The 7,749-nt window shown below is 36.6% G+C and overlaps 1 protein-coding gene across 1 annotated transcript; it reads left to right on the forward strand.

The window, feature by feature from the left end:
- The first annotated feature begins 2,803 nt into the window (after positions 1-2,803).
- Positions 2,804-6,797, forward strand: LOC142349249 (acyl-CoA-binding protein-like). Its single transcript, XM_075400685.1, has 3 exons — positions 2,804-2,866; positions 3,465-3,746; positions 6,275-6,797. Exons 2-3 carry the CDS (start codon positions 3,596-3,598, stop codon positions 6,379-6,381), a joined length of 258 nt encoding a protein of 85 aa, XP_075256800.1. The 5' UTR covers positions 2,804-2,866; positions 3,465-3,595; the 3' UTR covers positions 6,382-6,797.
- The last annotated feature ends 952 nt before the right edge of the window (positions 6,798-7,749 follow it).

The raw sequence follows: 7,749 nt of genomic DNA on the forward strand, positions 1-7,749 counted from the left end.
GTTCCAAGCCACCAGCAATTGGGAAGCGTTCCATGAAGCATCAACAAAAAATGAATAAATTTGGGAACGTAATCAGTATTCTAGGCATTGGGTAGGGAATATCGTCAAGGATACAATTAAACAGCTGCGAAGGAAAGAACAAAGAAAAGGACGTAGATATAACGCGGGTGTATTTGGAAAACAACAGGAAAATACTGAGAAACAACAATTTGTATTACAAAACAGAGGCAACATCTCTAATGAATTTGTAAAGAAATTGAACAAAATTCATCCTGTACAGACGATTTTCACCACTCGGAAACTTAAGAGCTGTTTACCTAGCCTCAGGTCTAGCTTTGATAAAGATCTCAAATTCCACGTGGTTTATGAACTCATTTGTAATGGTTGCAAATCCGTCTATGTAGGGCAGACATGCCGACATATTACCATAAGGGTTGCAGAGCATGCCATGGCGGACTCACCGATGGGAGTACATGTAATCGAGTGCAACTGTGATAAAACAGCTTTCCAGTGGAAGATATTAGACCAATGCAGCAACCAATCTAAGTTAATGACACTAGAGGCTCTCTGTATAAGTACATTGAAACCAGCCATCAACACGCGCGACGAATACCGAACACGAGAATTGACACTGAAAGCTTAGTCTGGAGATGATAATCCAACTTGATAGACACGTTAAGAAATGAAAATTTCAACTTTACAATTGAACAAAACCAAAGTAAATTTAAAGCAATATATGTAGGTTTTTTAATAAAAAACATGGCGATATGCATCTGCTACATCAAATCGAAAATGTATTTAACTAAGATGTAAATATTTTGTATATACGATTGTAGATATGTAAAAATTCGTTTTAAATTTCCTTGAATGATTGATTTTAGTGATTTGCATTTTATTTTCTGGCTTTTCGTTTAAGTATTTTGTATTGTTTATAACCTGACGATGAACTCAGAGTTCGAAAACGTTCGTAAGAAAGTTTTAAATTGACAATCCTTTTTAAATCTTTATGTAGTCATGTATGTGGGAGGAACCCGGACTAGCCAATATTTGAAACAACCCGGACCACTGTTGGGGGGGGGGGGGGTGGTGATAGTTTTGATTTTACTTTTTTTACATGTTCTGCATGTTCTAATGGATAGAAACAAAACGTTAAGCACGAAGCCAGTGGTTTTGTTATGGTGTGTTTGCCATGCACCAATTGATAGTTACTTTTGCTTTGAATGGCAGCTGATTTTAAAGCAATTGTCTAGATTTATCTTATTCCTTGCCACTCATAAATTTCATTATTTTAACTGCTAAATATATTTTAACGTTTTTCTCATTGAGTTGATTCCTTGTTTTTGGGGATGTTCTCTGTTTTGCCCCCTCCACCACCAGTCCTATGTAACAAGTCTGCTTTAACTTCACCCCCCCCCCCCCCCAATATGTACTTTTTGTCCTTAGAGATCGGTATTTTAGTCATAATAAATTGCTGACACCGTTAGAAGATTGCATGGATTTTTTGTTAGCGGTTTTCAAAAAAATAGTGCCATTAAGCCAATTCTATCAAAGCTAAGCGCAGAAGTATTAAAACACGCATTATTGCATTATATCTCATTCCATTATAAGCACATTTGAATTAGTGTAAATGTGTTAATTTCATGACTTCTCTGCATCAGTAAATTTTAAATGATTCTTGTGAATAATTGTACATGTAATAGTATGAAATACAAACAATATGCTATAACATGGGCTGCAAATGTAACGGGTGTACAAATGGACGTGGGTGGTAAAAACAGAGGAAACGATCCGTTTTTGGTTTGTTGTACAATTCTAGGCTCTGTCTCATTCCAGGCAACTAGCTTACTCTTACTGGTCATTTAATCTATACCCATATTACCGCAAAGATACGATTTGGGGAAATATTAATTTGGGTACTAGCTATGTCTATTCCTTGCCACTCGTAGATTTTATCAAATTGACTTTGCTCAAGATTTTTAACCGTTTCTCATCGAGTTAAATGCGTGTTTTGGTTTGATGTACAATTCTCATTATAACCGCCCAGTTTAAACTTACTTTTTCATTTAACCTATACCTCCATTGCCGTAAATATAACATAGGGGGGATATTATTGTGGGGGCTATAATAAAAAAGACCCCAATTCTGTCTTGATGAAAATTTTGTGATCGTTTCCATTAGGGACGATTTCATTGGTCACTAAAACTTCGAGGCAGCGAGCTTCGTTGAAAGATTAAACTTAGACTTAATGTTTGTCTTCGGGCGACTAAAATGTTCTGACATATATTTAGTGCCCCCAAACTCCTCTCCCATCTGAGTTGGTGCCTGCTATTTGCAACCCACAGACGCACTAGCATATTTTACGGAATGATTTACTATGTAGTGGAACGTGCTTGTAACGGGGGGGGGGTATAAGCGGTAAAATCCGAATTTTTCTAGAATGAATTTGCTATCAATTCTTCCAGGCCCCGTTCTTTCAATTTGTAACTACGATGGTGCCTATTGAAAACCTATTGGTATCTTTGAGTAATTAGAGGTTTAGGCGAAAGATCGAATGGTTGAAATGCTAGTCAATTTATGTAGCACACCCCCCAATTAAAGAATTGTATTATACAGTCATCTCTGTTGGCTTGAAATTAGTACAAAACGTGATTGCTTGCTCGTGCAAATAATGCCGGTTTTCTATGTCACGGTTATCTGACGGCAATGAGGTCAATTAGTAATAGGACCACTCGCTTAATTGTTTGATCAGGTAGGTTATGATTCAATACACACTTACCGATTGCTGCAGCTATTTTGGTATAGTTGTATAAAAGTTACTTTCATTGCTCATTTAACTTGCCTGTTCGGTTACCTATTTGGAAATTGCGTTAGTACTTATGTGAGGTAGTTAGTTCATAGATCAATTTAAAAGCATTTAAGCACTCATAGTCAATGGTTCTGGTGCACTTAGTGGATGTAAACGAACCGATGTACTTTGATCGCTGGCAAAATTAATTCCCAAAAAATTGTTCAAAATCTTATTTTATATGTGGACTGTATTGGATTCTTTGAGATTTTTCTTAGTAAGCAGTTAGCATGGGAGCTTGTTTCTGACATATCTATTTTTTCCGTACGCATCCTATAATAATAATAATAATAATAATAATAATAAAACAGAATTTAGGAAAAAGTCCAAGGGTTTTACATTAACCCCAGTTTGTTTCGTTCAGTTTATTAGATAACAAAATTCAGTTTTTTCACGTTCATGCAGTTGTTGCACCCACACATAATTCGCCAAGAGCACGTGTTGTTTTCATCGTAACGCAGTCTGAAGTAGACAAAATACAGATCGAGAAGTTTGGCTTTGTGGTTTTCATGAAATAGGATATCGTATTGGAAGAACTCATTAAAGGTGTTCGCAGGGTGGCAGGCTCTGCTATCGATGAAGTTCTGCTATTTTTCTAAAATTGATGCGCATTTTTCAGATTTTGATTGTTCTAATCAACGGTGCTGAAACAAATCAACTCTGCCTTTGTTTTATTGGACTTCTTCGTATCTCGTCACGTTTTTCTCTCCTAGTACTCCTTAGATATTTCCAAAAGTCACAACAATTAAGATGTCTGAAGCATTCAACAAGGCTGCTGAAGAGGTCAAGAACCTCACATCGAAACCAACCGACCAGGAGTTGCTGGCTTTGTATGGTTTGTTCAAACAGGCTACCGTTGGAGACGTCAATACCTCTAGGCCCGGCATGCTTGACCTGAAAGGTTGGTTGATACCGCTTAATCATTTCATAATTTAAGAAAAGGTAAAACACCTACGTGCACATTCTAAAATGTCGAAAGTCTGTAATACCAGAAAATAAAATGCCAGAAGTTCCTATATACTTATCCAGAAGTTGAATTCTATAAATTATTGCCATTTTAAAACGTGCACGTTTCGTGTTTTTAGCAAGGTTGCGTGACTCTGCAGAAGTCAAAGAAATTTTGGCTCCATATCTCGAATCGCAACTCAGTGACTTAAAACAGAGTCACGTAACATATACTTATAATATTTTTATATAGAGACCTTTCGTTGGGTAAAATCAACAAAGAATACATCTGCATAACATAAAGTAACATAACACCTATGCTAGAGCATATATGCGTTGTAAAGAAGTATGCGGAGTTTTTTAAACACACAAGAATACGAAGTTCAATGATAAGACAAAAAAAAACGAAATACTGTCATATGTCATTCTCGCAAATGAATCTGTCTCTATAATTAAATGGTTATAATTTTTTTCTAATTCCGATTCAAAATCACTACACATATTTTGATTGCTATTTATCTATTTTGAGTATAATTATGATGCTTGTCACTTCTCTATCTTTCGCTTCTGATGCTTTAATTTTTGACTGCTGTCAGGATTTATAAATACATAGGAGTTGACTTGCTACGCACGAGTTAACCGACTGCCTTTTTTGGGGAGGGGCTTTCTTTTAACTGACCTCTTTATGAAATGAATCTTAGTAGTTGCTCTAACATTTTATGCAATTATACGATTTTGGTTGTTTAATATTTATAAAAGCTGAAATACAGAAACCCGACGATCAAACTGAATGGATCTTTTTTGAGAACTGCATCGTAGAAAAACTTAATGTGACTAGAAAATAGCCTACCAAATTCTTCGTAGAGTAATATGAAAGTTTTGCTTGGTCAGTTTTTGGCCACACGTTTTGACTTTTTCACACTTGATATAGCGTAATATGAATTTTCCTCATTCAGAAGCTAAGCAGCTAATTTAATTTCGACAGTTTACTACTATAGGGCAGTCAATCCAAAGTGCGCCAAAATGGCTTTGTTTTAAATTTTAACGAAATTTGAAGCAATTATTGCTATCAAACGGAGTTCGAAGCACTTATTGTAAACCTGTGTTTGTTTTCGTTTGACTGTTCTGGTGCCTTTGTTCTAGAACATTCTCGGACTTCTTCAGCGATTTTTCACGCTTGTTCTTAATTTTTGAGCAATATAAGTTGCTCTTTCTGAAATAATGTTGCAATAGAGAAGCGATTGTGAGCCAATAAGAGTCAAAGCCATTGTAGCCTAGTGATTGAGATGTTCGACTGTATCCTGGAGGTTGGTTGTTCGAACCCCTGTGGGGTCAGAGGATTTTCCACCCAAAAACAATAAGTTAACTCCCTCTAGTTAAGTTGCCTCCGCCTGTCGTTCGAGAGCACTTCATCCGACGTTAGTTGGTTTATATTTGTAGTTGTTTTTCGGGCAAACTTTTGCTTGACCGCATTTAAATTTGACTTTTTAAATTCTGTGTGATCTACATTGCGCCCTCATCGGAAATTTTATCCGATTGAACTCATTTGGCGGTAGTTCAATACAGTTAAATGAAAAGTTTGTTTTCTCGTGTTTTATAAGAGACAACAAAACTCACTCCTACCATAACAACAAACCTCAATAATTATAGTAGGAGTGGTAGAGGGGGGTTATAGGAAATTTTGTTCTATTATGTGCTTGTGTGTGTGTATGGGGGAGAGGCTGTAAAGGAAAAACTGTCTCAAAATGACGTTTTTGCCTTGAATAATATGAGCGGCTACTAACTACCGTGCACTAGAAATAAACTGCTCGTTCTCTACATGTTGATACCCATCGTTCTAAAGCAGAATTGATCAATCTTTCAAGAGAAAGAAGTCAATGTTAAAGTTGCGAAGAAATGTTCTTCAATGAAAAGAACTTAAAGGAAACCATTACTCGTATTCCTGTCGTGAAACAGGCCAACGCGACTGATGTAATTCTACAAACTTTGATAAATTGAAATGACAATTAACTTGATTACCGAATCATAAGTATGGTTATCAACAGTTTAATGAATCACATAGCAGCATTCCATCTCATGATACACACTTTTTTTGCTACAAACTTGTTCGAGAGCTATTAAAAAACATTTGACTTTACTTACTATATAGATGTTTTCTTGCAGTGCCCCTAACGTTCTTTATCTCTTTTCGATACGTTTCAGTGACGGCTGCCGTTTTTACGCTAAATAATGGGTACTCTTTCCTCCCTCGCCACCTGAAAAGACTTATTTTCATTATCCTATGTAGAAGGTTTCAGGTCCAAAGGCTGTAAGGCTTCTTAGGGTCTTTCCCATAATACCCCCCCCCCCCCTCCACGAAATAAGGAATTATATGCCCCATTATGGTATAATTACCTTGATTGGGGCTATAGGTTATATGATATGACCACTAAACTCTGGGGGGGGGGGGGGGGGTCGATTGTTATTGTTTGTTGCTTTGTTTAGGTAAGGCTAAATGGGACGCATGGAATGCACTGAAGGGTAAAAGCAAGGAAGATGCGGAGACAGAGTACATTGCGAAGGTCGAAGAGATGAAGGGCAAATACAGCTAAAATTAACGACCATTATCATGGTCATGTATGCAGTGAACAAAGCTCTGACGATTGCTTATTTTCCTGAACTGATTAATTGCCCCTGTGTAACAAATGTGAATATTAAACCAATAAGCGATGGTGAAATCAGTGTTGTTGATTTAATATCAGTGGTATTTTCTGAAATTCGTGAATCAGTGGTAAATTTTATGTAACAATCTTTTTGCTCGCAAGATTGTTCTAAATGAAGTGGGAATTAATTTCTAAATGAAGTGGGAATTAATATGAAGTGTAAAGATTTAAAAATATGACCGATTTTTGTTGAAAATTGAGCCTGTTTAGTGGATTGATTAAGTGTATATTTCATCAGCTGCTTATTTGAATGTGTATCCCAAGTATCTCTTTTACACAATTAAACAATTAAATGTTCATACCGCCTCTTTTTTAACAGCGTATAGAAAATCTAATTGTCTTTATTAATTGTTCGCAAACGAAGTTTGTAGCAATTATAGTCCTGTAGACTTTTGACTTTTCGTCCTCAAAAACGGGATAAACAGGTAGCGCCCAGCGGGCATTAACTGCTCTTAGAGCCTTTCAGCTCTGTTTCAGCTCAAACTGTTTTGGAGACTTATACTTATGGTGTGAAGGGCGGTTCTTAGAGGTTGAAGACACCCCCACTGTTGATCACCGCCCCCACTATTGCCCCCACCCCTCCTCCCACCGCGCTGTTGCCCCCACCTCACTGTTGCCCACCCCCTCCTTCCCCATCAGTCCACCGATGCACCCCCCACCCCCCTGGCTACGTTCAAACAACCGATCGCTAAAAAGCAATTTTATACTAATTATCACAATTTTTTTTCAATCTTTTTGAAAATTTTTGTCATATATTGAGTTCCTTTAGCCCTAGGTGTCAAGGAACCTACTGTAGGGTTTATAATAGGTTACGAAGTAGTTTAGTTTTTTTGACAAAACGTGCAAATTTTTTCAATCTTCACGTCTTTTCAGACGCAGAGGCCAGAAAACATCCTTACGGGTTTGATGATAAGTTACTGAAAAAATTTATTTGGCCATGGCATAGCTTTCAATTTTTTAATATGACAAATTTTAGCAATTTTTTTTTTATAAAACCTGCATTTTTTCGTTTTGTGAAGATTTTTGTCGGTTTTTAGGTTTTTCCGGCCTCAAGAGCCGAGGAACCTCCTCTAGGAATTGGCAATAGGTTACTGTATTTTTTCTAATTGTAAAGGAATGTTTTTCAAGATTTCAACATCACGAATTTTAGCATTTTTTTTGACAAAACTTGCAATTTTTTAAATTTTTTGACATATATAGTCATTGTTCAGATTTTTTGATCCTCAGGGGTTAGAAGACCTCCGTTATGGTCTGATA

This window comes from Convolutriloba macropyga, chromosome 11 (assembly GCF_964194025.1).
Source record: "Convolutriloba macropyga chromosome 11, txConMacr16.3, whole genome shotgun sequence".
NCBI lineage: Eukaryota > Metazoa > Xenacoelomorpha > Acoela > Convolutidae > Convolutriloba > Convolutriloba macropyga.

Bases quoted from the DNA above. Each gene is read 5' to 3' on its own strand.
- LOC142349249 (XM_075400685.1), top strand. From the start codon at position 3,596: ATGTCTGAAGCATTCAACAAGGCTGCTGAAGAGGTCAAGAACCTCACA. The intron at 3,747-6,274 runs GTTGGTTGATAC...TGCTTTGTTTAG, and splicing joins CGGCATGCTTGACCTGAAAG to GTAAGGCTAAATGGGACGCA.